At 40.1% G+C, this 27,578-nt stretch overlaps 1 protein-coding gene across 2 annotated transcripts in view; it reads left to right on the plus strand.

Moving 5' to 3' along the window:
* NYAP2 (neuronal tyrosine-phosphorylated phosphoinositide-3-kinase adaptor 2) overlaps window positions 1-27,578 on the plus strand; it is a 245,167-nt gene that overhangs the window by 118,365 nt on the left and 99,224 nt on the right. The window contains exons 4-6 of one of the 2 annotated variants that reach the window (XM_040982791.1): window positions 4,760-4,797; window positions 18,654-18,676; window positions 26,134-27,216. In XM_040982791.1, coding sequence (XP_040838725.1) covers window positions 4,760-4,797; window positions 18,654-18,676; window positions 26,134-27,216 — 1,144 coding nt within the window. The remainder of the gene's footprint in view (window positions 1-4,759; window positions 4,798-18,653; window positions 18,677-26,133; window positions 27,217-27,578) is intronic. The other variant, XM_040982790.1, reaches the window with a different exon arrangement.

Raw genomic sequence — 27,578 nt, forward strand, 5'->3', positions numbered from 1 at the left:
TTCTTTAATTTCCTCTGTAGTCTTATCATAAACTATTTGTATTACGGGAACATTTTCCCATGGAAAACATCCATAAAATTGTCATCAGAAAACACATATCTTGATAAAAACCAACGCACAGATTATGAGAATTTTGAGCAGTTTCTGTGACAGAAAAAAAAAATCACAGCTTTCAAAATACTGTAGCAGCATACAGAAACTTGCAAGCACGTCACAGTTTTCCTTCACAATTTTTCTCTTTTTACACAAAATATACTAATGTTTTAAGATAATTTTAACAGATCATTTGTAGATTGAAATAATCCTGTCCCTAGTGTATCCCGAAAGGAACTGTGTTTTGATCAGCCTTTGGAAGGGAGCATGTGTAGCCAACTGACATGTATGCTAAAATAGAAAACATGCATCACGTTCCCAATGTTTGAAAACCACTCTGACTGGTGAGCACGAGGAGCAGGACTTGTGGCAGGCATGGCGAGACAGAGAGTGGCACCTGCCAGCATGTGTGTGGGCTGCAGAGAAGGTGCTGCTTGGGTTGAACTAGGATTCAATGCCCACTGACATGTATGGGAGCTGAGTGAGATGCTGGGCAGACTGGACCAATCTAATGTACATACTGGTTAGCACTGCAACCAGGACACAGGGTGGGCCTCATGAGGGTTATTGCAGGTCGCTCCGACTAGACTACAACTCGCACTGGTTTGCATGGTGGCTGAGTGTGTGGTGGGCAGGATCAGACTGGACTGCAACATTCACTAGTTTGAGTAGAAGACAGGGCTAGAGACAATGGACCCAGCAATTGCAACTAACAATGTGTATGTAGGCCAATTTGGGTGACAGACTGTGCTGGACCCTGTATTGGCATATATACACAAGACTCAGGTCTGGGATCTCCTCAGATGAAGTTTTTTTTGGAATATTCCCAACTGAAACACTGGGCTCATATTCTAACCATGGAGAAAATTTTAGGTTCCATGGTTTGACCTTGGAATGCAGGTGTCAGAGCTGGGCCTCCTCAGTGGCTCAGATAAAGCAATGGACAGCATATCTAGGTAAACATGGAGGATATGGCAGAACACTGGACTGCAGAGAACACCTGGTACCATATCAGAGGATGGAGGATAGAACAAATTGATTGACTCCCCCAGCCAAGTGTTGGCAGTGAATACCCAGGCAAATGGTAACTCTAAGGTGGATGATGTCAGCCAGTGGATTCTGGAGAGATTTCTTCATGTTTGGGGTGGCAAGATCAGCAGCAATACAGAACTGTTGAACTGCTGAAACCACTTGAGCAGGATCCTCTGAGCATGCCCCACATCAGGAACCCTGGGATGGTTGGGAAGCTGGGTGTGGTTTTTCACTATATCTCTCCCTTCCTCTCAGATACAGGAAGGAAAAAAGAGAATGTGAAAACAATAGTTTCATCCACTTTCCTCTAGCCCTTGACCCTTTGCACCCTAATCAAGTATGTAAAAATTATCATAAATAAAATTTATGCAATAAAAATAATGGGAATAGATGGGTTCAATGACTAATTAAACGTGCAGAACATGGACTTAAAGCACACACACACACACATACACACATTTTGAGCACCTAAGATGGATTTTTGCTTAATTTCCTTTTCCTTCTCTTTTTTTCAAATCCTGTATAGAATAAAGCAGGTTCAAATTTGAAGTAGTGAATAAGCAACCATATTTCCTTTTCCCAAGGCTAATCTTTTTACAGTTGTCATAACAACCAAAGATCCTACATTGCTAATTCTCTTAGGTGCAGTCTCAGGCTCATAGTAACACATTTGATTTTTAGGAATCACTCAGACCCCCATACATCTATCCAGTTAGCAAAAGGAACAGATTTGAATTGCAGCCTGGCAGATGATGCAGTGAACTTCTGGAGGCCATGGAACCATGCCCAGCTCGAACCACAGGAGAGCACAGCTTCACAAATCTGTTTAAGCCTGATAAGCTCCTCTCTTCCACCTGAACTTACTATTAATAGCCATCAAACCCACTTAGAGCTGATAGGTGGACAATGGGATATCTGGAATTTCCAGAATCACCTTGGGAGCTGAACTGTGATAAAAACAAGAAAGGGTGGTTGGTTCTGCTCCTCTCCCTTCCGATTTCCGTCACCTAGGCAGAGGTCAATTAAACATTAAAATGCACTCCCACAATGCAGGGACAAAGCAAGTTGCCATATTCAACCACCCTTACTCTGATCTTTGTTTTCATAAGTATTTAACACCTGCTATCATGCCATATAAACTGCCTAATTATTATGATGGCTTCATGCCTGAATCCTACTGGTATACAAACTCCGGTAAGGCAGAGGTCTTTTCATTAACGGAGTATCATCAGTTCTAAACCCTATATATTCATTAAATTTGTTTATAAAAACAAGTTTAACAATTTTTATTAATTTTTGTTATTATTAGTATTAGCCATTATTTAATTAGTTAATAATTAATTAAAATTGAAATTTTGAGCCCAGCACAATGGTTCAGTGGCTAAATTCTCACCTTGACAAACTGAGATCCCATATGGGTGCTGGTTTGTGTCCCAACTTCGCCACTTTCCATCTGTCTCCCTGTTTATGGCCTGGGAAAGCAATAGAGGGTGGCCGAAAGCCTTGGGACCCTGCACCCATTTGGGAGACTGGGAAGAAGCTCCTGGCTCCTGGCATTGAATCGGCTCAGCTGTTGCTGTTGCAGCCACTTGGAGAGTGAACTAACAGATGGAAGATCTTCCTGCCTGTCTCTCCTTCTCTCTGTAAACCTGATCTGATTTTCCTATAAAATGTAAATCTTTAGAAAAATATTTGAAATTTAGCTTTTAAATAAGTGACCATTTTATTTTGAGAGATTTTTCTTGTACATAGGAAGCTTATGATTCTGAAATAATCCTGTGCACAGACTTTAATAATTATGACATAAATATAATTTTGTTTCACATTAGGTATGTTGTATGGCCTGTGGTTTAACAAAATAAAAATTTCATTCTACACATTTTATTCTATCCACTCCATATATAATAGTCAAACAATAGATGTTTTGACTCTGTGATGAGTTTTCTGATAATTCAGGCACGAAGCAGCTTTTAGTATTGTGGTTCTGGCATTGATAACGCCCTTGAGTCATCAAGAGTCTGTTCACCGAAAGCAAAGAGGAGTTTTGACCACATTAGCCTTGAATGACACACATCACTTCTGACCTCATTTCATTCATCAGGATTTTGATGGGTTCCACTTGGATGCAAAAGGTTGGGCAGTTTGTGACTGGCAGCGACTTGCTAGGGACACTATACTAGGCCATCTCTGCCATAGTTCCTAATTGAACTTTTTGATAGTATCCATCTCCATTGACTGACTTGGACAAGTGAGGTGCAACAGTAACAGTAATAATAAGAACAGTGTAGTGCAACCAAGAGGATAGAATGGTTGGCGACACTGTGCTTTGCTGTGTTCATCTTCAGACCATTGGTCAACACCAGATCTACCCCGAATGGGACAAAGACTAAACGCCAACATTGCATTTCTAATGACTGAGCGAACAAAAAAATCCTCTTCTCAGCTATAGACTAGATTAGTTCTGCACTAACTTTGTTGGCTGAAGCAAGTCACATGGCCAAATGCAACAAAAATCAACTGGAAGAAACAGTGACACCCCTGAGAAGTACGGTATGATGAGAGGTGACCGCATGGTCACAAATTATGTCACCTTCTCCCGGAGGAGTACTCAAGAACAGAGTAAACCACAGAGATGGGGTCCACCTGGGAACAGCGGATCCTCCGAAATGACATTAAAAGGCACCAATAAACAGAAACTATTTGGAAATATCAGTTCCTAAAACCGACTTGTTTACTTCTTTTTAGTGCATTCCCACAACCTGGAAAGGACGGTCACCCCTCTAAGACACAGTGTCCCCAAGTGTTCTCATCTCAACTATGACCTTGCATTTTAGTATTCTCAGACTAGTTTCAGTGCTCCAAGAACCAAAAGAATTCTCTTTCCTGAATTTTGGGTAGTGTTTCAATCTGTATGATGAATGTCAACTAACACACTTACTTCTTTCCAATTGTCCAATAGCCACTTATTATCTATAAGACTTTTTAAAGCTCTGAACTGTGAACACTTTATTTGCTGTGTTATACATCCATCTATCCTTGCATCCATCCATCCTCTCAACAATTATTTAATTCTAGCATTCTATGTGGCAAGCATTTCTTCAGAAAATAAGGGTGTAGCATCAATAATAGGATATTTTTAGAGCAAATAGGTAGTTAGGCCAACACATCAATATCATTTCAGACAGTGTTAATATTGGGAATGTGTGAAACTGAGAAAACACAAACACATGGGAGCAAGAAACAATATGAAGCAGATGGCCATAGAGAACCTTTGTCAATATTCGTACTGCAAACAAAACGATGAAAACAAAAGTGTAACAGATTTATAATTCGATGTGTACTTCTAATTAGAATCGCTGTACCAAAAGGGTCTGCTAAGCTCTGTCTTCCTTTTTATTTCTTCTCATACATTTCTCATGTTTAAGTTGTCAGGTAAGAACAAAAAGCAAAAAGCAAAAAAAAAAAAGACCAAGTACAATAGGTGAGCCTGCCAGGATCTACAAAGTGCCCAGTCATTTTAAAATTAGGTGGAATCACAGTGTCCGAGGGGCCTTTTTTCTTTGAGCAAAGCCACAATTGAGTGAATAGAGTACTTTAAAGTACTAGTTTAAGAGATTCTGGGTAAAATTCTCAGAAATCTCATACATATATATATATTTTTTTTTCCCCTGGGTTTTACTGCCCAGCTCTCCTGCTTGGAGTATAAACTGGTTGACTCCATTGTTCCAGTCTCCAATCGGATGGTCAGAATACGGAGGGTGGCCTGGCTTGGACTACCAACGTTTAAATCATTGTGAATTTCAGTTTAGAGCTAATGGTGAAGGTAATAAAGCGAATAGCTGAAATTCTCACTCGTGATTTCCTTTTAGCCATGGATTTCTGCTGGCTTGCAACAATTCAGCTTCAATAATGGATAACTCTATCTCCCATAAGTGCCACTGAATGTCAGCACAACGGAGCGCCCGGGTCAGCATGGCGGTGATCATTCCGGAAACCACAGGGGAGAATCCATTTCCATGGGTTTTCTGGCTTTTGCAGGTTGCATTTACTCCTTGGTTTATTATTTCCTTCCTCCATATTTTTTTTTAAAGATTTATTTATTTATTGGAAAGTCAGATATACAGAGGAGGAGAGACAGAGAGGAAGATTGGCCGATGCTATACTGATCCGAAGCCAGGAGCTAGGAACTTCTTTTGGGTATCCCACACTGGTGCAGGGTCTCAAAGCTTTGGGCCATCCTCGACTGCTTTCCTAGGCCACAAGCAGGGAGCTGGATGGGAAGTGGAGCTGCCAGGATTAGAACCAGCGCCCATATGGGATCCCAGGGCGTTCAAGGCGAGGATTTTAGCCGCTAGGCCACACTGCTGGGCCCCCTTCCTCCATATTTAAAGTCCAGCACTGGCTGGTAGAACTGCCATGTCACATTTGTGACTCTGCTTCAGTTGCTGTTTCCTTCTCTGACAACTGACTGGGAACAGATTCCATGAAATATGTGTGTAATTTGTTTTAATTCAGCTGGGTGATCTCTCCTACTCAATATCCGTATCTTAATCACTCCTGCAAAGGGAGTTGCAGATTTAAGAATACTCTCATCTTTGGGCTGCTATGGTTCTGTCCACCATGGCTTTTCTTTAACTGCACGGCCAGAGCAACACCAGACACAGTCATTTTTTTTTAAAGATTTATTTATATTTATTGGAAAGGCAGATATACAGAGAGGAGGAGAGACAGAGAGGAAGACCTTCTGTCCGATGGTTCACTCCCTAAGTGACCGTAACAGCTGGAGCTGAGCCAATCCAAAGCCAGGAGCAAGGAGCTCTTCCGGGTCTCCCACATGGGTGCAGGGTACCAAAGCTTTGGGCTGTCCTCAACTGCTTTCCCAGGCCACAAGCAGGGAGCTGGATGGGAAGTGGAGCTGCCAGGATTAGAATCGGCGCCCATATGGCATCCTGGTGCGTTCAAGGCGAGGACCTTAGCCACTACGTTATTGCACTGGGCCCCACAGTCATTTTTAAATGAGACTAACTTGATCCCTGGGAAGCAGGAAGAAAAACACTCTGACACCACTAAGCCTCCATTCGTGCAACTTAGTACCCCTGGGAAGTGAGTACCCGTGGTGACACATCACTGGACAGCTCTAGATGGTTCGATTTGGGGAACTGGAATTTGAGGCATCCCTTGAGTATGCTTTATGACAACCTAAAGCGGGAGAAGCTGATGTTGGCTTTTACTCTGTTTGTTTATATTTTAGCATCAACCCCTTCTGTCCTTTTGATGGATTCCAAATTGCTCCTGTGAGAAAATTCTGGTGATAATTCTCATTCCAGACGCTCTTGCTCTGGGACTGATCTAGGCTTTGTCTTGGACTGTGTGCTTCTCTAATCATAATCCTGACTTTCTGAAATATGAGAGTCAGTAGGGAAAAGGCCTGCCAGCTCTGTCACTCATTCATCATGGAGAGGACAAAGAAAGGTCTTAAATGAAGGTCTTAAATAAATGCCAAAATAAAAGGTTTAAAAACAGCCAGGTATGTGGATTAAGGAAGCTTCCCATTGTCCGACCTCAGTTAGAAAAAACAGAACTATTTCTAAGGATTGCGTTGAAGAGGCCTGAAGCACCTTATAGGCTATGATAGTTAACTGTCTCCTAAGCTTAACCTTTTTACCATTAAGGATCCAATGGCCTTTTCCATTTCCTTCTGGACAGGGACTCTCAAAAAATTGACATAGGGCCTAATGTTCAGAGCCCATGATTTCATTTAACTTTGTACTTACTGGGAATGAGGAAGAGACATTTATTGAAAAATAAATGTCAAATGTAAACAATGTTAACCTTTCCAAAGAAACATGTAAACATGTAAACATAACATGTAAAGATTTGGATTGAGGTGAAAGGGGATTCCCCATAATTTTTTTTTGTGTTATTATTCCTATGAAGAGTTTCTTTGGAAATATTAATTTTTGTTTCCTTTTATGTGAAAGACATAGATACAAAGACATGGGGAGGTCTGCATATGCTAACAGCCTCCACCCTGCCCAATGCCAGAAATGGTCCAGGCCAAGTTAGGAACTGCTGCTTCCCAGAGTGCACATCATCAGGAATCTAGAAATGAAGCAGAGGATCCTCAGCTGGAACCAGGGACTCCCACTGCCATTCGGGCCTTCCGTGAAAAAAAAAAAAAGACATTTTGCACCTTTATCAGGAATCAAGTTTTACCCAAAAAAGAAAGGTTTGCTCCGTTGAGAATATATGATATGAATTCAAGGGGCATACCTTGTTTTATCTTGCCTTTGATTTTATAATACTAAAATGGCTTACTTTAAATATGAAACCTCATTATGACATGCAAACACATTGTATATTTGAAATAAAAAGATAAAATGATAGTAGTAAGTTATTTTCCTCCCCACCGCCACCAACTGAGAGAAAAAATAATACTCAGTGTCAAGCAAGGTACTTCTCTACATACTGGAACATGCCAGAGCACTTCAGAAAGCTCATGGCAAAATCAAAGCAACAAGTAAGATTACTTCATTACAAAATTGAAATCGACACATAGGTTTTTACAAGGCTTGCTTTTTCCCTGAAAATTTAAAAAGGCCCTGTGATACATTTGTAAGTGATGCCTGTATTTCCTTGTCAAAGCTCATAGGTACATAATAACAGCTTAATTTTATTGAGATAGACATTATTAAGTGGCTGTATCTTAGAATTTATACTACACTTGATCTTAGCCAAAAGGCCAAAAAGCGATTGTTTCTTAGAATTTATGCACAAAATACCTTTTTACAGATATTCTTGTTTTCTCATTTTGAGATTTACAACACCATGATGTAGCTTTTCTGACCTGTTTTGTTTTTTCATATATGACTGAGTAGTTTCTTGGATCCAGGCTTCCAGTTGCAATATTCTAGGCAAAAGCAATGCCTTTTTAAGGAATTTGCTGCACAATACTAAATTGCTCACTAAAATACCATATTTTCTTCAAAATGCTGTAATCATAGCAAAATGTGGATGGGTAGTGAGTTGTTGAGTGGTATGTCTCCTACCAATAAAATACCACATTTGCATCAAGATGATTGTGCATATATTTGGAGTGTGTAATTGTTCAATTGGCACAGAAACTCCCTTTAGCAAGCAAGAACTGGAATATTAGCGATGTGTTCAGAATGTGTAACTTGGCTCAACAAACTACAGGGTTTTTTGTGGACAAAGAAGCAGGGGAAATGGATTTTATTCCAAATTGCTATTTTTTTCATCTATTCTAATGTCATTTCTAATTTTTCGTTGTTCTAAAAGCGTACACACATTCCAACTCAGCTTCTCTAGATTTGCTGTAGGGAATTCAGAGATGGCACAGGGGAGGCAACAGTGCACCTTCCCCGGACTGCTTTCACAGCTTTTCATGAATTTATGTCTCAAGAATTACACAGTGAGCAACTAGCAGATAGAATTCAGTACTTGCAGGCCGAGCACATACAGCCTTCCCTAAAAACAAGTCCCCAACTTCATGCAGTTTATGCTTCAGGGTACAGAGATGCAGTTCAGCAAGAAACTATAAACATACAGTAATAGGATGCAGTGGCTGAAGAACTCCATGCGGGCAAGTGAATGAGTGGTAGGGAGGAGAAGAGAAAGAGCATTGTGGACAAAGCGGGCAGGGAAAATCACCAGTGTGTAAGTGCCACTTGAGCAGAACTGCACAGAGTAATGAACTGAGTTGTGCAAGTATCTGGAAGAAGAATATTCCAACAGAAGGACAGTCAAATGCCATAAGACATGGGAGCTGGGAATAGTAAGGAGGCCAGTGTGGCTGGAGTGGAGTGAACCATAGGGACTCTGCATGCATCATATTTGGAATCATTTGTATGTATCCATTTTATACATATTTCAAAACTCCTGCACTTATATTCATATATTCAAACAAGAGAGATGAAGACAGAGTTTTCATGAAATAAGCATTCCTGGCGGGAAGGCTCCGATAAGCACATAAGCAATCATGGCTCATTGTGATGGCGCTCTTATGGAGAAACAGAGAAAGCCAGCTGGAACACAGAGGACTAGCATTTTGTTGAGTTGGTTAGCAGTGTAGAAAACAGTGTAAATTTTAATGATACAGTTTTTCTGGGGCCAGTGTTGTAGCAGTGAGTGAAGCTCCCATTGGTGACCTTGGAATCCTATATCAGAGTGCCAGTCCAAGTCCTGGCTGTTCTGTTTCCGAACCGGTTTCCTGATGATGCACCTGTAAACGCTGGAGAGAATGACTCAAGCACTTGTCCCTGCCGCCCTTGTGCGAGACCTACACGGAGCTTCTGGACTCTTGTGACCTACCCAAGCTGACTGTTACAGCTATTTGGAGAACAAGGCAGCAGCTAGATTTTGCTCTTTCTGAGTCTGTTTCTTCCTCATTTTTCCTGTTGCTTTGCTTTCCAAATAAATAAGTAAATGCTTTCAAAAACACACGTTGTCTTTTAGCACCCTAGATCATTCCGTTGTTTCACGCATGCTGTTATTCAGACACGAAATCGTAAATCACCAGCTCACGCCATCGATTGGATCCTCAAACTAGAGGCCACAGCTTTTCATCTGTTTCTTTCAATTCAAAGCAGTGGGCTTATGATGCCAAATATATCACACCACGACACGCAGACATGACTTCCTGGCTTTTGAAAATTTCTAGACCTAGCAGGAATTCAGTAAAAGGATGAGTGTGCTAACAAAAGCTCACCAGAAATCTGTAAAACTGAGTGAGGCAGGCACAAGAGAACTAGTGCAGCAGTTTGGATCCCGGTCCTTCTCCCATTTGTTATGTTGCCGTGAGTCTCACTTGCTGGTAAATAGTTAGAAATTATATGTGTTTGGTTTCCTCTTTAAATGGGAAATTCACTGGAGGGAAGAACAGTCTCCATAGTGGCTTTCTGTGGGTGGATGACAAACAATACATGAAGGAGGAAAACAGTTCTTCCCATTGGAATTTGTTTGCAGAAATACAGAGGAAAATTCCAGATATTCAGGACCATGTGCTGAAAGGAGAATGGCTTCCTGGTCACCCTCAGCGTATTTAGCATATGTGCTGAATGTCTCAATTACCTCCAGACTCCAACAATTTTGGTTACTGTCTCTGAGCCATTTGTTGGGCTGTGCATATGGGAAGTTGTTGTTTTCAGGGCTAAACACCCTGTTCCTTAAGGTAATTGTAGGAGAATTTTGGGGCATGCATTCGAATGCAAAAAACCTGCATCTCCAAGGTAACGCCAGCACTCCTGTTTACTGAGAATAGTCAGCCTTTTAGAATCAGGGCTTTGTGCTCTTTGAAAAGCATTGCAGGGGCACATTTGGCTGAGAACGTTCAGGAAATGGTACCTTGTGTACTTGTTCCATATAGTTTGTACCTGCTGCACAGCTCAGGACAGCAGCAAAAATCTGGTTCTTGCTAGAATTAACTTCCTCTCGTATTGGATCTCTCAAGCACGTTTCCAGCAGACACTCCTGGGTAGTTGCTTGTGCCTGAACCACTAGCTTAGTATGGGTTATATGTGAACTGCATCTTCCTCTTGTTTTGATTTTGGTGATACTTTGTAGCTTCTCACACTACAATTCCTTCTTATTATGGATAAGATGTGTTGGTCATTAGACAGCTCTACTCAACTCACTTTTTGAAAATTTTTCACAAAAGTTAGTTCATCAATAGTATTAAGAATGAATGAACACTTAAATAAAAACATCAAAACACATGGAATACAGTAAAAAAAAAACAAACATAAAACATAAAACAGTATGGATCGGATTATTGAAGTTACACTTTCCATGCTGGTTTCCTTATATAAGTGAACATATGGTATTTGTTCTTTTGTGATTGACTAATTTCACTGAGCATAATTGTTCTCTAGTTGGAACCACTTAGTTGTAAATAGCATAATTTCATTCTTCTTAATAGCTGAATAATATTCCATGGAGTTCATGTGCCACTCTTCTTTGGATGCACATCTAGATTGTTTCCATGTCTTTGCTATTGTGGATTGTGATGCTGCAAACATAGAATTACAGATCCCCTTCTTGTATGCAGTTTTCATTTCTATTGGGCATACTCCTAGGAGTGGGGTAGCTGGGTCATATGGCAGGTTTATTTGTAATTCTCCAAGCAGTCTCCATGTTGATTTCCACGGTGGTTGTATTAGCCTACACTCCCACCAGCAGTGAAGGAGGGTGTCTTTCTCCTAACATCCACACCAGCAGGTGTTGTTAGTAGAGCTCTGAATGGAGGATAGTCTCACTGGAGTTAGGTGGTACCTCAACATGGTTTTGTATTTGCTTATTCGAAATAATTTCTTTTCTCTTGTTGAATTCATCACTGGCTCATGGATTACATTGTGGCATCATTTTTCCCAAGAGACTTTGTGTTTCCTTTTTGTCACTCACGTGTTGGTTACCCAGTGGTGCATTTTTTCATGGTACTGTAATTTGTTGTTGTTGTTGTTGTGGCTATTCTAACTCATACCAGTTGTTGACCTTGTTTCATGACTTCTCAATTACGGAAATCTATAATGATGGAGTACTAGGGTCTATCATATACAGATGGGGGGATATAATGGAACAGGCATCCCTGCTTCCAGACGAAAGATGGATTTCCAATGAAACTGTTGGACATGTGTAGACAATAAGATGCTGGACTGCCTGACATTGTCTGTACCAACAATGTTGGGGTACACTTAAATAAGAGACTGATAGAATTATGATTCCTTATGAAGGACTACACCATTACAGTAAAATGGAGAAAATCTGTTGGGTGGTTGGAGTTTGGGGGGCGGAATCCCAGCCTACATGAAATTGTGTCACATAATTCAAAATTCAAAATTCAAAATTAAAACATATTTAAAAAAAGAATGAATGAATACTGAAGTTTACATCTTGTTGCAATTTTGCAGAAATTCTAGTTTTATTCAAAAACAGTCACTGAGCTAGGAACTGGCAATCCAGGGGTAACACCAGTCATCTAAGGATGAAGAAAAGAGACCAGTCAGTGCTGTGATAAACCCACACCTACAGGGTTTGGCAAGAAAAAGGGGAGTGTTCCATGAAATATCCTTAGGCTGATTATCCAGGGATTAGGTCCCAAAGGGGTAAATTAAACCAAGACCTAAAGAATAGAGAAGATGGACCATAAGGATATAGAAAAGTGCAGGAAATAAATTTGAAAAAAGAATCCTCAATAGTAGATCCAATTTTTGATTCAAAAACTGGCTCCAAGGAATTATCAAAGGTACCATTACTCTGAAAAGTAGCTGGAGAAAGAGCTGGCAACTAGGTCATAGAAGCATCTTTATTCCAATAATTATGACAAGATGTTGCCATGTTTTGTAAGGTTGTATCTGAAATGGGTTCATGACAAGGTCAGAGTTACTTAATTTTGATCATTGCAACATTATATAAAGGACCTATGTATACAAATGATCAGATATATATTGCCATGCAGGTCATAGATAGATATGTAGATTGACATAAATATGTTTAAACACATGCACAAATTCAAATTTGAGTTAGAAAATATACTTTGAGATTAACTTTAGAGCCATTTCTCTAAAGGCCAATTTTTATTTCTCAAGTGGTCTATGACATGAAGCTCAATTTTTAGGCTAATACTGCAACCTGATGTTGATCATATACATGACTTGTAGGTGAGAAGAAACTTACATGAATAATCTGAGTATAATAAACAGAGTCATATAGATTGGTGAACCATAAAATCTTTCTCCTTACTTACGTTTTAAAGTTGGAGTTCTTGTCCTCCTTCATGACTTTGCCATAAAGAAAAGAAACTGTCTAAAATTAAGTCCAAATACGAATCCCGTTTATACAAACTATGAGTAATAAAAGATTAAGTTCACAAGAAGCCCTACTGCTGGATCATAGCAGGCTGAGATATCTCAAGAAATTACTTTGATAGGATCCATGACTGACCTTCTGTTCTAAACCTTCTCTTAAACTGCAAGTTAAGCAGAATACCAAACCATATGAAACGTAGAAAAGCAAACCTGATCTGAGATCTTGGGTTCTAAGTCAAGCCTTACAAGACCTACGCTGAACCCATACCCAATGTTGCCTCAGTGTGCACTGTTTTCAATAATGTGCAAAAACTGAGAACAAAAAACAAAGCTAATTAAAATAGTGTTCAGTCCCCATGATCAATGAATCTTTGAACTCCATCAAGCTACCTGGTCCTCAATGAATCAGTTTTTGTTATCTGAATATATGTATAGAGATAACTTATATCAAAGACTTACTGGGAAGAATTATTATATTTTCAATGCTAAATTATAATTGTTCCAAAACAAAATAGAATGCTTTCCATTTTTCAACCAAACATTTTTGAGTAGGTAGGGTATTCAGAAGAGTCATAGGGTATTTGTAATATCTGAATTTGAATTGTGTAAATATAAATAAATCTAAGTTTTAACCAGATGAATATTATAGAAAAGTTGTGAATATCATCAGAAAGAGCTACATCTTTTTTTTGGGGGGGGGGCAGAATATTCCCTCTCTTTTAGTACAATGAAGTCACAGTTTTTCTAAAAGTAAAAGCAGTAAAGAGATAGCTCCATGTGTCATTTTGGTTGTGTACATGGCCTGGCTAAAATAAAAGTCTGAATAAAAACTTTTATTACCACGTAAGGGACAATCTCAAAATGTTTCATAGGAAATGTACAGTTAATAAGTGTTTCATCCCATTTAATCATGAGTTTTTAAAAGTATCTTCCGTGTTATGATTTCAGTTGAATTTTTCCAGCTAAAATTCATCCATTACTTATGCAGTATAAGCAGATAGGAACCTAAAAATGCCAATATTGAAATGGTAAAATGATAACAACAACAATGCACTGCCTGTATATATATATTTTAAGGAAAATTACATTTTCTTAAGATTAATTCACTTCTGTTATGTGGACATCCAATGTATACAAAACTAATACGGAAGAAAACTAAAGTAGTGACTTTATGATTTAAGGAGCATAAAATCTATGTTTGTTTGTATAATACTCAGTTTAAGTATCCCCAGCACTGTCATGTCCCTTGGCGTCATCACTGCTGGTTTTTTATGCCTCTGTTCTGAATACCTGTGAACTACTGTGAAGAAATGCACTCTCGTTAGATAGCTTCCTCTGCAGTTAGATTTTTATACACACGGTGATCATTGAGGGTTAATTCTACTAATTATCTAATCTGATCATTTATATTAGTTCTACTTTTAAGCCCTTTCCCTTTTCCAGAAATCCACCTTAAATACAGTGTCTTTTAACTTTTCACAACATTCTGTGAATGTGGATCTCTAATTCATTTAATACTTGGGTTCAGTGAGACTTAGTAAGGTTAGAGTTCACCATTCTGAGACTGCACAATTATTAAATTCGTATTTGAATTCATGCTAGCATTAAAATTTTGGTTAAAATTCCGTAACTATGTATCTCTAATATAAATGTGAATATGTGCTATCTACCACCTTTACAAAGTAGTGTTTGTTTTAAGCTTTATTTATTTTTATTGAAAAGTCAGATATACAGATTGGAGGAGGGACAGAGAGGAAGATCTTCCATCCAATGGTTCACTCCCTAAGTGACTGCAATGGCTGGAGCTGAGCCAGTCAGAAGCCAGGAGCCAGGAGCTTCTCTTGGTCTCCCACGCAGGTGCAGGGTACCAAAGCTTTGGGTCGTCCTCGACGGCTGTCCCAGGCCACAACAGGGAGCTAGAGGGGAAGTGGAGCTGCCAGGATTAGAACCTGTGCCCATATGGAATCCTGGGTGTGCAAGGCGAGGACTTAACCACTACGCTATTGTGTTGGGCCCTACAAACTAGTCCTGAGATTGACTCACAGCCAGGTTTTGACATTTATGAAAATAATTCAATTTCTATGTAACTGAATTTTAGTATCTGTAAAGTGGCACTTAGAGCAGTAACTACCTCAAAGAGATACAGTAAGGATAACATGAAATAGTCTGCCAAAAGCACATGACTTTATACCAATAAAGCTCTTGCTAAATGGTAACTATTACTAATATACTTCTTATTGCTGTTATTACCATCATTACTGAAGTTACAACTGCGTTAGAGATATTTTACATGATGCAACTTCCATGAGATTGAATGAAATATTTGACATCTCTATAATTCCATGCGGTTTCCTCTGTGAGCTCAGATATTTACAAAGATCACAAACATTTCTATCTTTATGTTGCAACCAGCCTAGATTTACAGCGGATAATCCCCAGTAGATTGTATCTGTGGGACTACAGGGATTCGACTATTACTGAGTTGACTGCCCAGGGACAGGAGAAATGTTCTGAACACTAATCCGATTTTTCTCCCAACTTATTTTCCCCTCAACATAACACCCTCCTGGGTGAAATGAAAACTGAGTTTCTATTTGGTGTTAAGCGTCATGTGTTTTTCCATCGCACCTGTTCGCTGCCATTACTTTTTGCCTCAAGGCTTAGGAAGTCAACTTCTTGGACGACAGGGTTTCACTACAGGTGTAGATCCTGCAAGGACAGTCGCTGTGAATTTGTACAGATAACTTGTCTATGGCTTCACAATACTCAAGCAATGCGAGAAGATTCACAACCAGTACGTGAGCAACTCAGATAATGTTAAGTTACATAGTCTTCACTGCCTTACGCAAAGTCAGCCAGAAAGTTCTTGCTTTGGGGAACCTACAGTAACTTGAGAGTGTATTGTTTCGACTCTTGCTTCTGTTCCATTTACTTTCCTATATAAATCTGATGTCTAAGATGAGTCAATCTTGAAAGGAGAGATACATTTTCATTTATAAAACTGAAAAAATGGAGGTAAGAAAGAAGAAATTATAAAGGGATGATAAAGAAATTGAAAGGTTACGTTATTGCATATTCATAGTTTATTGTCCGTTGGACAGTCATTTCTAGTCCTCATTGATTGGTTGCCTTTGGGGAGTAATTTCCTACGTGAAGTTTGTGGGCATTTCTGAAAGGAGGAGTTGATTTCACCTTTGGACAGCTCATGGACTTTAGAGGGAGGTTAGGCATGGAAGGATAGGAGAGGTTTATTTTGATAAGCTGTCAGAGATGGTTGGGAAATGTTTCAATAGAGCTGCAACATGTACATATTCAGGAAATATGGGAAGAACATTAGTTTGATTTGATCAAAGTAAAGGGTTTATGAAAAATACGGGGTTAGTAAACTTTGCGTTACTACAATGAGATATCTGAGATAAGCACCTCAAGAAACAGAAAGCTTTATTTAGCTGGTAATTGTGGGACCTTGAGATCGCAAACTGGGAAACCCATTGCTTCCGGTTGGGGAAGCAACAGTGGCTGTGTGTATCGGAATGTGCAATCATATCACAGGCCAGGGAGTAGACAATAAACACATATTAAACTATTGTGTGGGAATTTGTAGCAACCTTCCTTTTGAGAACTACCTTCCACTGGCAAGTCCTGGATAAACCAAGGACTCAACACAAGGCTCCACCTCATGAAGGCTAGAACACCTCTGAATAACTCCATCCTAGGGAGAAAGTCTTTAGCATAGGGGCCTTTTCATGATAGTCAATGCAAAAAAAAAAAAAAAAAAAAAAAACCAAAAATGCCTTGGGGAAGAAGGACGGAGGGGAGATTTAGTTATATTGGACACTAGATATCAGAGAAATAGCAATCATACCAGTATTGGCACCCATCACATTGCATTATCTTTATACAGCAGAGAAGAGACATCTAAGAAAAGCATCACTTTCTCACAGGAAGAAGGGAAAGTGTGAATAAGAATGGGGACATTTTAATTTCATAACTTCCACATTGGTAACATTGCTGCAAGTGTTCCTACTGTATTATATGACCTCTATCAGGAAGCTCAGATGCTATGTTACCGGTTTCTCATCAGAGAATAGATGTCATAGCAATCAGGCTCTAAAGAGAGGCATGCATGAAACCAGAATTGCGTTGCTTGTTCTTTTACTAAAATGACTTTATCTTCTTTTCATTTCAATGAGAGAGATGCAGAGGGAGATGTACTTATCTATCTCTCATCTTTTATTAAGTCCCCAAATGCCCACAGTAGCAATGATTGAAATCAGCAAAAGCAAGAAGCCTCCCATGCGGATGGCAATACCTGCCTCCTCCTGGAGTTTGGATTAACAGAGAGCTGAAATCAGAAACAAAGCCTGGGACAGAAGCAGAGCTGGGTCTCAAACCCTGGCACTTGGATGTGAAATGCAAGCATTACAAGGAGCATCTTCATCATCTCACCATGTGTACACCCTCTTGCTGATTTCTAATGAGTAACATATGCATAATACTTTGCAAATCAAAATTATTAAAAGAGCTTTTCTTGACTCTGAAGTTAGAAAAAGAATGACTCATAAAAATTACATATGTAGCAGCTTCAGGCTCTACCAGCATGCTGGGCTCATTTCCATCAACAGAGCTATAAGAGGGGGCAAGATCCCCTGGGGACTCCTGTGGGGGGCACTAAGCTGGGCTCTATCTGTGAGTCTCCTTTAACCACACTGTGGATGGCTAACTCTACTCTGGTGACTTTCTTTGATTTGTGAAACACTTTAGCCTTTATTTCAACCCAATATATGTATACAACTTTTTTTTTTACCAGAAAGTATGTAATCTCTTTTTATATCTTTTGTCTGAATCATCCTGTGCTGCATTTATAATACTCAGACTGGCTATGACTTCCTTCATTTCTATATTCTGGAAGGATACATTCTGACTCCATTTGCACAAAAATGATAATAACTTATTTTTATGAGACAGCCACATTACAGGAAATTAATTTTCAATGTTTTTTCAGTTACATTTGTTATTTAACGAACTAACCCTAAATGCCATAGCTTAAAAGAAGAACTTATTATTTCTCATTTTTCTGTGAGTTGACCTGTGTTTTAAAGGTGGCTCTTTTGGTCTATATAACTAGACTCATTTGGAAAGACCTGGTTTAGCCAGGCCACCTTTCATGCCCACGTGGGTTATTTACCTAACTAGGTTGACTTGACTTTCAAGATAGGGAAAATGAAAGCTGTCTTAAGTTCAAGATTCAAAATGGTTCTTTTCCCACACCCTACTGGTCACAGCAAATCACAACACCAGCTGAGATTCACTAAGAGGAAATACGTTCTCCCTACTGAAACATGGAAAGCCAACGAGAGATGGAATTGAGGGTTTCTATATTCAAAGATCATTGAATACAGTTTGCCTTGCTTTCTAGTCGCAATATTTCAATAGCCAAAATATTTTCTGTCTTGCCCAGAGAGTGACTGTTTCACATCACAACTGAAGACCAGGACTTCATCATCTAAATTAGGCTCAGACTTAGTAAGTGCTTTTGTGTCGTTTCTTAGCCACAGCTCTGTAGTTGCAATATTTTATGAGCAAGGGCTTTGAACAAAAGTACAATTTATTTGCACTTCATAACACAATCTACAACGGTGGGGCCAGGAACAAGAAAACTGCAGCTTGTAGTCTTATTCAAACTAGAAGAGACCAGAGGCGGAGGACGGAGGAATACACTCTTAAAAGTTACTGACCCATAACAATTTAGGAGTCCAGTTAAATAAACACGTTCTATTGATGTTTCACTCTGAGAGTAGAAATCTTGAACTGATTAGGGCTTCATTCTGCTTTCTGCTTTTGGTTCTCTGTGGATCTTGATTTTTGCTCTGTGGGCTCTTGAATCTGCTTGTCAAGTCACTTCTGGGCATATGGTATGAGGGTTAAGGCACTCTAGGGATGCCACATCCATATCTCGGTGCTGCCTATGTTGCTTCCAATACAGCTCCCTACTATTGAGCACTCAGAAGACAGCAGGTGATAGTTCAAACACTTGCATTCTTATAACCTCCATGAGAGACCTAAATTGAATAGCAGGCTCCTGGATTCAGCCTAATCCAGTCTCTGTCTCTGTCTCTCTCTCTTCCTCTGTCTTTCTCCCTCTCTCCCTGTCTCTCTCCATCTTTCTTGCCTATCTTCTGCCATCTCTACTTCCCCCTCAAATGAACTGAAGAAGCAATATTTTTGTCTTATTTTAATTTATATTTTGAATGGCCTTGATACCATTTCTTCAAAGCTGGCAAACTTTTAAAACCCCCGTATGCTTTCAATGAAGACATGTGACAGTTTGCTTTAACTTTAAGAAAAGCCTCTTTCTACTTGCGCTTATGCTCAGAATACTGCGGAATATTGAGGAACAACATATAAGATTCTTCAAAACTCTGGGTTAACTGAAACTTAAAACACATACTCCCCAGACAGAGATAAGTTGCATCCTTCATTTGCCTTTCTCCCCAAGACTCTAAGTCCCAAGTGGACTCTGTGCTTCATTTTGCCTGAGATCATGCTTCTCTCTGGCAACCTTCGGCTGGTGGGAGAATTCTTCATGGGAAGCTCTGAACTGCAGTCGCGCTCTTTGAGAAGTGAGCTGTCCCTTCCTTCGTCTCCATCTTGTGCAGGCCTTTATCACACACAACAGAAACAGATCAACTCACATATTTACATTCTTCCAGAAATTTCTTTAGTTAGGTTGCAATTTCATGGGTCACATTTTATATTCTCCATAAAAACAGCACAGACAGCAGTATTCCTCCAGTCCATAAACCAGCTCTCTCTTTTCAGTCACAGAAAATTCCTCACCAACAACTCAGTCCCCTCCGAGTCTGCTCACCTCTGCTGTTACCTGGGCTGCCACCAATCTCAAAGCTGATGCACAAGTTTTAGATTTTTGTCACAAGAGCACACATTCTTATCTCTGTCTCAGGTTTACAAAATTTTATAATGCACTACTTCAAAATTCAGAGCACCAAATAAAAAGATCAGTGATCAGATTTGTTTACTCTTCTGTGGGTCAGGAACTGGACAAACACAGCGGGGATAGTTTGCCATGGATCTGGAATGTTTTCCATGCCATCTAGAAGGCTCAATGAACTAGAGAGACAACTGGGAAAGCTGTTCTGCCCTCTTATGACTGAGGTTTTATTTTCTTTCGTGATTCTGTTTCATGGTTCTTTTTGCAATGACCATCTTGGTATTTCACACAACAGAATGATCTGGGTGGTCAGACCTTGGGGGCTGACTTGGTTAGTGAGAGAATACCTGAGAGATTCAAGAGGAGTTGGAGACTCCAGTTCTCATTGGATCAAAGTGTATGTGCTCATAAAGAGAAAGGACTTGACAAAGTCTTTGCTGGAGAAGGCCGAGATTTTCAAGTTTAGGATTCTTCAAACATTCCTTATCACAGCCAATGAGACATATATGTAATCCAGGAAATTTCCATGTACTCATTAATTTTTTTTTAATGAATGTCCATACTTTACCTGGTGGATTTGTGATTCAAATAGGTTTACACAGTTTATGCTCTAAAGTTCCAAAGGCTTTGGATTTACCTTACCCCCTCCCCAGTTGTCCCCCCCCCACTGAGTTTCCCTATATCATTATTATAGCATAGTTCTTCATACACAGTTGTATGTCCATCATTGCGGGTATGGACAATGGCAGAGTCCAGCATCCTATTGTCAAGATATAATAAACGGTTTCATTTGGGAGTCCATCTTTGTGTGGAAGTAGACATGCATACTGCATTGTATCCTCACACCCAGATACGTTAGTCTCCATTACACAGTTACTATATATCCCTTAAATAAAAAGCCACAATATAAAATCAACAACAGGAAAAAAAAAAAGAAACGGACAACACCATGAATCTAAATAACATGCTACTGAATGACAAATGTGTTGCTGAAGAAATGAAAAAAATTCAAGAATCTTCTTGAAGAAAATGATGCTTCTATATGAGTCACTGAAAATCTAATAAGAAGAAAGTGTTTTGAAGAGGTGAAACTAAGAAAAATATCAAAATCCATGAGATACAGTTTCCACTGATATTTCTTAGTGAAATGTGTCTCCTGTAGGGAACAAATAGATGGGTTTTGTTTTTTAATCCAATCTATGATGTTTGATTGATGAGTTTAAGCCGTTTACATTCAGGGTTATTATGAATGGTTGATAATTTGGTCCTGTCATTTTAGCAATGGATTGTTCATTGATTTAGTCCTCTGTTGTCATTTTACTGGGATACTTTTTGCATTTGCCTTTGGTTTTAGTGGGTGCTATTCCTCTTCTCTGTCAAGAGAACATCTTTAAGTATTCTTGGCAGGGCAGGTCTGGAAGAGGCAAATTCTTCTAACTTTTCTTGACTGTGGAAGAATTTTATTTAATTTTCAAAGACAAAAGAAAATTTTGCTGGGTACGTTATCCTGATCCAATTTTTTTTTTTTTTTTTTTTTTTTTTAGAATCTAGAATCTAGAATATGTCAGTCCATTCTCTTCTGGCCTGTGAGAGATCTCTTGTGATTATAATTGGCATTCCTTTATATGTCAATTGGTTGTCTTCAAGTGCTCATTTAAGGATCTTTTCCTTATGTTCAATTGAAGAGAGCTTGATTACAAAGTGTTGTGGTGAAGATCACTTTTAGTCAAGCCTGTTGGGAGTTCTGTGCCCCTCCTGGATCTTGTTTCCCAATTTAATATCTAGATTAAGGAAATTTTCCCTTATCATTTCATTAACTACATTTGTAAACCCAGCTTCCCTTTTCTGTACCTTCTGGGACTCCCATAACTCTTATATTTGGCCTTTAATAGTGTCTTTCAATTCTTGAATACTTTTTTTCGCCTGATCCAACTTTGCTTCCAGCTTTTTGTTTGGTTCCCCCTGATGATGTGAAATATCTTCCAATTCTGAAATTCTTTCCTCTGCTTATTTCATTCAATTTTGGAGACTCTCCACTGTACTTTTAGTTTGCACCACTGTATTCTTCATTTCTGATGTATCAGCTTTCATTTGATAAATTTTCAATGTGAATTATTCCTTAAATTCCTTGAACACCTGCTTTACGTGTTTCTCATTGTTAATTAAAAGTTTTATAACAAGTGCTTTGAATCCTGTGTCCCCAATTTTATCAATGTCTTCCTCAGTTAACTCTGACGTTGGCAATGGGTTTTGTTCCTTTGCAGGGGAGTCATCAGTAATATTCATTGTGCCTTTGTTTCTTCTTTTGCTCTTGGTCATTGTACTTCTGGCTATCAGATTCTTCTCCTTGGGGCTGGTTTCTAAGCTCTTTCACCCATAGGTCTGCCGTTAGATTTTACTTGTTGCAGTTGGTACATGGCTCTTTGTGTGCAGTCACTTGTGTACAGTCACATTTGTTTTTATTGGAAAGGCAGATTTAGAGAGAAAAGGAGAGACGGAGAGGAAGATCTTTCATCCTCTGGTTCACTATCCAACTGGCTATAACTGCCTGACCTGAGATAATCCGAAGCCAGGAATTTCTTCTGGGTCTCCCATGCAGATACAGGGTCCCAAGGTTTTGGGCTGTGTTCGGCTGCTTTCCCAGGCCACAGGTAGGACCTGGATGGGAAGTGCAATAACCAGGACAGAAAACAGTGCCCATAAGGGATCCCTATGCTTACAAGGCAAGCATTTAGCCATGGAGCCATCGGCCTGGCCAATGAAGATATTTTTAATCCCATTTTCTTTGAGTTTTTTTTTTTAATACCCTCATTTGTGAATTTAGGTTATTTTTAGGAGACTTTCAATTCTGGGACTCTATGGTCACAGGGTCCTTAGGAGCACAAATCCTGATCTACATTGTGTATATATAAATATAAATAAATATTTACTTCCGAGTCAAGAACACTAACAGATACTCAAGCATAGCTAGCTTTACCTTATACTTTTTTTTTTTAGATTAACAAAAATAAACTCCTGAAGAATAGGTTGACAAGGACAGGATGGATTTCCAAAATTAACTTTGAAAGACAGATTATCTGGGCATGTGTGGAAACTGAGTAAGCTTTGTGCTCAACTAATTCACTTCAGGAATATCACTTTGTGCTTAGTGCTACTCTCATTAAACTCTTCTAAGTATTAAAATTTGTGTTTTGGAGCTGAGTAGGAATTAATGTTCTGTCTTTTGGCTTATTAGAAGCCATTTAAAATTTATTCAAGAGTGATAAAAATGATCTTTTTACTAAGGTTGAATTTGGCTAAATGTTGAAATTTGTAATGCAATTTTTATTGTTTTTTTATTAGCAATATTATAGCACCTATCTGTAATTCATGAGTACTTTAAGCACCTTATAAAGAAATGACATTTTAAAATAAAACTTCCTTTAATTTTAATTCCCTACAGTGAGGCTAACTTTAGAATAAATTGTGGGGCAATGCTGCTCAAAGCTCCATATTTTTCATCCTGTAGAGAAACGTTTTCAAAAGCATATAAAACAGTTGAAGCACATTTTCATTGCCCCATAAACTATTTACTCACTGCTAAGTAACACTAGGTGATACATGGGAAGTAGATAGAAAAAAATCAGTTTATTAGAAAAGAAACTGTTCTTCCTCTGATTTTCCAGAGAGAACTATGGGACAGCAAGAGGCTGTGAAAGAAAAATCAAACCGTGGCTGGACAAAAACTTTCTCCCCATTCCCCCCAGTACTGGAGAAGTGGATGTAACATCTGTAATATACATAACACTGTATTATCTAACAATCCTCATACCCCCATTTCACATTTGAACACCAAGGAGAAGGTTCACGGAAAAGATGCTTGTATTGCATGAAGCTGCCTACACTAAGCTCTCTTCAACAGACAAGGGTAGAGGGACACACTGGCCTAGATGGTCAGGGACTTCCTGGGCAAAGCTGCTGGAGAATGACTTCAGCTAGTGGACTCACAGTCGGATGTGGGGCAGGGAGCTCCTTAATCTGCCGATTCCGAGAACAGAAAACTGCCAGCCCACAGGTCAGAGTTCAGAGCTAAGTTATCTGGCACAAGTTGGAGGCTGGAGAGTCAGATCAAGAACGTGAAAGACAGGAAGTGAAGTGTAAAGCTGATTGCTTGTAGATGTATGGAATCAGCACAGCGCAGTGGGAATTTAAAAGGCTGGGAAAGGGTTGCGTTGATGCCTAAGAATGTGTAACTATTTAAAGTGCACCAGTGCCAAAGGACAAGATTAAAGCAATAGCTCACTATTTAGTTGTAAAAGGCATTCATGAAGGGCTCAATAAATATGCATTTCTCTTAGGTACTGTGAGCTCCTGTAATAAAGTGTGAGAGTAACTTGAACTATACAAATTCATTTTTCTAGAGTGGGTGTTGAAGCCCGCAATCAAGACACCCACATCCTGAGTTCAATTCTTGATTCTGAATCCTCATTCCTCATTCTGGCATCTTGTCAATGCGGACTCCAGAAGGTCAGGTCTTGGGTAATCAGGTTCCTTTCCACCCGTGTAGGTGGTCTGGGTTCAGGGCACTTCCGGCTTCAGGGCAGCCCAGCCTTGGCAATTGTGGGCATTTGGGGAACGAACAGGTAGACCAGAGTGTCCAATCTACCTCTCTGCCTGTCCCCTGGAGTCTCCTTTTTTTTTTCTTGTCTCTATATAAATGAATATATTTTTGAGAAATAAACGCATTTTCTCAGTCCTTGAAGGTGGAAATTCAAGACCAAGATGCAAGAAAGGTTCATTTCTGGCGAAAAATCTCTACATGGAATGTAGACCAACATCTCTTTTCTCAAAAATGGGAAAGAAAAGGAATGAGAAGGAGTGATTTCTTGCAATCACACTTTGGCTACCTCATGACCTTGTGCAAATCTAGTTATCTTCCAAAGTCCCCAACACCATCATAGTAGGGTTTAGGACTTCAATAAATGAATATTTTGGGTGGTTAGGTGGACAGAGCTCACTTAATGCAACTGTAAACTTTGATCATCTCACAGTCACTGTAAGAATCATACGTCTTGTTCTTATCAAATAACAAATACTTGATTTTGTCTTAAAACATTCAGTGTTAATGGACTGTGTAGATTCCTTTATAATGAATGCTTTATTCTATCTTAATTTTATGTATGATCATTTCCAGAATATAAACTCTGCCTTCATGTAAAAGAGAAGTCTTCAAAAAAGAGGATACATCTTGCGTATTAAATTTACATAATAAAATATAAACCCTCTCTTGAGGTTGGAAACCTCTAGGAAGGCTTTTATTTCCTCATAGTTTTGCCCCTAGAAGCTATACTGTCAACTTACGTTGTATTCTACAATTAACCATAAGTAACTATTTTCTGTCACATTGCATAGATACATATTATTAACAAGGCAATATGACAAAATAATAAGATAATACTCAAGTATTTTCTTGTATATATAAAAAAAAGCCTTGTTCCAGCTCACATCTATTCTGAGCTTTCCTAAGTTCTTCTTGAAACTTACCCAGAATTCCCTAGGTTATGCTTTTCTAAAACTCTGGTGTGTCCGTGGAACATATTTTATAAATTCACTGCAAGACAATATTTGATATCATAAAAGATCTTATGAACAAAACCAGGCAAATATACCACAATCCACAATACCTGGAGACCTGAAGCTTAAGTAGTCTAACCTCCTTAATTTTCATATCAATTTCCCTTGTAATATCAGAATCATCTATACAGAAGCTGGTTATCTGAAGTCAGGTGGAAATTAAGTACGCCTGGCAGGCTGGGACAATTTTATCCTGAAGTAAGCAGAGTGTGTGACAACTCTGCTTTTGGTGGTGTTTTGCAGCGACTTTCCTGCTATTTTTTCCCCTTGAGTTTCTTTCAAGCTGAGTTTCTGCAAGTTAATTTTTATTAAAAAACATTTTATCTGACTTGTTTCATCTCAACGTGTCTATTTAGAAGTTCTAAGACTGAGAGGTGAATAGTCTCCCTTGTAAGGGTTTTTATTAGCGTTGGACTGTTAATATGGGAATGAAGATAAGAATCATAATTACTGTATTATCAATTTTTTTTCTGACATGAGCAATGTTGGAGTCTGGTAGCTTTTCCCTCTAAGGCTCAAAGCTGAAATACACCTGCCTACTTCCAGCAGAGCAACTGTGTGCACTTAAGTTTTCGTATTATATTTATCGATGCTACCATGTTTTATTTTGTTCCCTTTTAGTGCCCTCTAAACCAAGACCCCACAGCGACGAATATTCTAAGAAGATTCCTCCTCCGAAGCCCAAACGGAACCCCAACACTCAGCTGAGCACATCCTTCGACGAAACCTACATCAGGAAGCACGGGCCACGGAGGACGTCGCTGCCACGGGACGCCTCCCTCTCCCAGGTGAGCACCCCCTCCGGAGAGCCCGAGGAGGAGCCAGTGTACATCGAGATGGTGGGCAACATCCTCAGAGACTTCCGCAAGGACGACGACGACCAGAGCGAGGCCGTCTATGAGGAGATGAAGTACCCCATTTTTGACGACCTGGGCCAAGATTCCAAGTGCGACTTTGACCATCACAGTTGTTCGTCGCAGTGTGCTACACCCACGGTGCCTGATTTGGACTTCGCCAAGTCCTCAGTGCCATGCACGCCCAAGGGTTTGCTCTGTGACATCCCCCCGCCCTTCCCCAACCTGCTGTCGCACAGGCCCCCGCTGCTGGTGTTCCCTCCGGCCCCCGCGCACTGCTCCCCCAACTCGGATGAGTCCCCCCTCACGCCCCTGGAGGTCACCAAGCTCCCGGTGTTGGAAAACGTGTCTTACCTGAAACAACAGGCAGGGGCGTCGCCGTCCTCCCTGCCACCGCACCCCTCGGGCCACCCGAAACAGGACAAAGATGCGGGCACAGCCCTGGGACCAGCTTCTGTGCTCTCCTCATCCCCTCCGCCCCCGTCCACGCTCTACCGAACGCAGTCTCCCCACGGCTACCCCAAAAGTCACTCCGCCTCGCCCTCGCCGGTGAGCATGGGCAGGTCCCTGACCCCGCTCAGCCTCAAGCGGCCGCCGCCCTACGACGCTGTGCATGCGGGCAGCCTCTCCAGGAGCTCGCCCTCAGTGCCTCACTCGACCCCCAGGCCGGTGTCACAGGACGGCGCCAAGATGGTGAGCGCGGCCATGAGCGCGCACGGGGCGGCTGCAGGTGGCTCGCGCTCACGAACCCCCACGAGCCCTCTGGAGGAGCTCACCAGCCTCTTCACCTCGGGACGCAGCTTGCTGAGGAAGTCGTCCAGCGGCCGACGCTCCAAGGAGCCCGCGGAGAGTAAGTGCCCGCGCGGGGGTGGGCCACAGGGCAGCCACGAACCCAGGCACTTTTTGCCTTTGGGGTTAGCACATCCAAGTGCAAATTCTGCTGCTTTGCCATGTTCCACTAACTAGTGTATTCTGAATGAGAACCGCGCGAACCGGGAGAACTAGGTACGGCATACTGCACAGTTCTGAAGACAGAGCATCTCATTAAAAATAAAGAACTATACTATAGTAATAATATAGGGGGACTCAGTGGAGGGGGGAGGGGATTTGGGAGAGGGTAAGGGAAATGGCAGGGCCTATGGAACCATACCATAAAAGGATAATAATACTAGTCATAATTTTTAAAAGAATAATATATACATAAGATTGAAT

Source organism: Ochotona curzoniae, unplaced genomic scaffold, assembly GCF_017591425.1.
Source record: "Ochotona curzoniae isolate NIBS_2020 unplaced genomic scaffold, NIBS_Ocur_1.0 contig_3643, whole genome shotgun sequence".
In the NCBI taxonomy this organism is placed as follows: Eukaryota; Metazoa; Chordata; class Mammalia; order Lagomorpha; family Ochotonidae; genus Ochotona; species Ochotona curzoniae.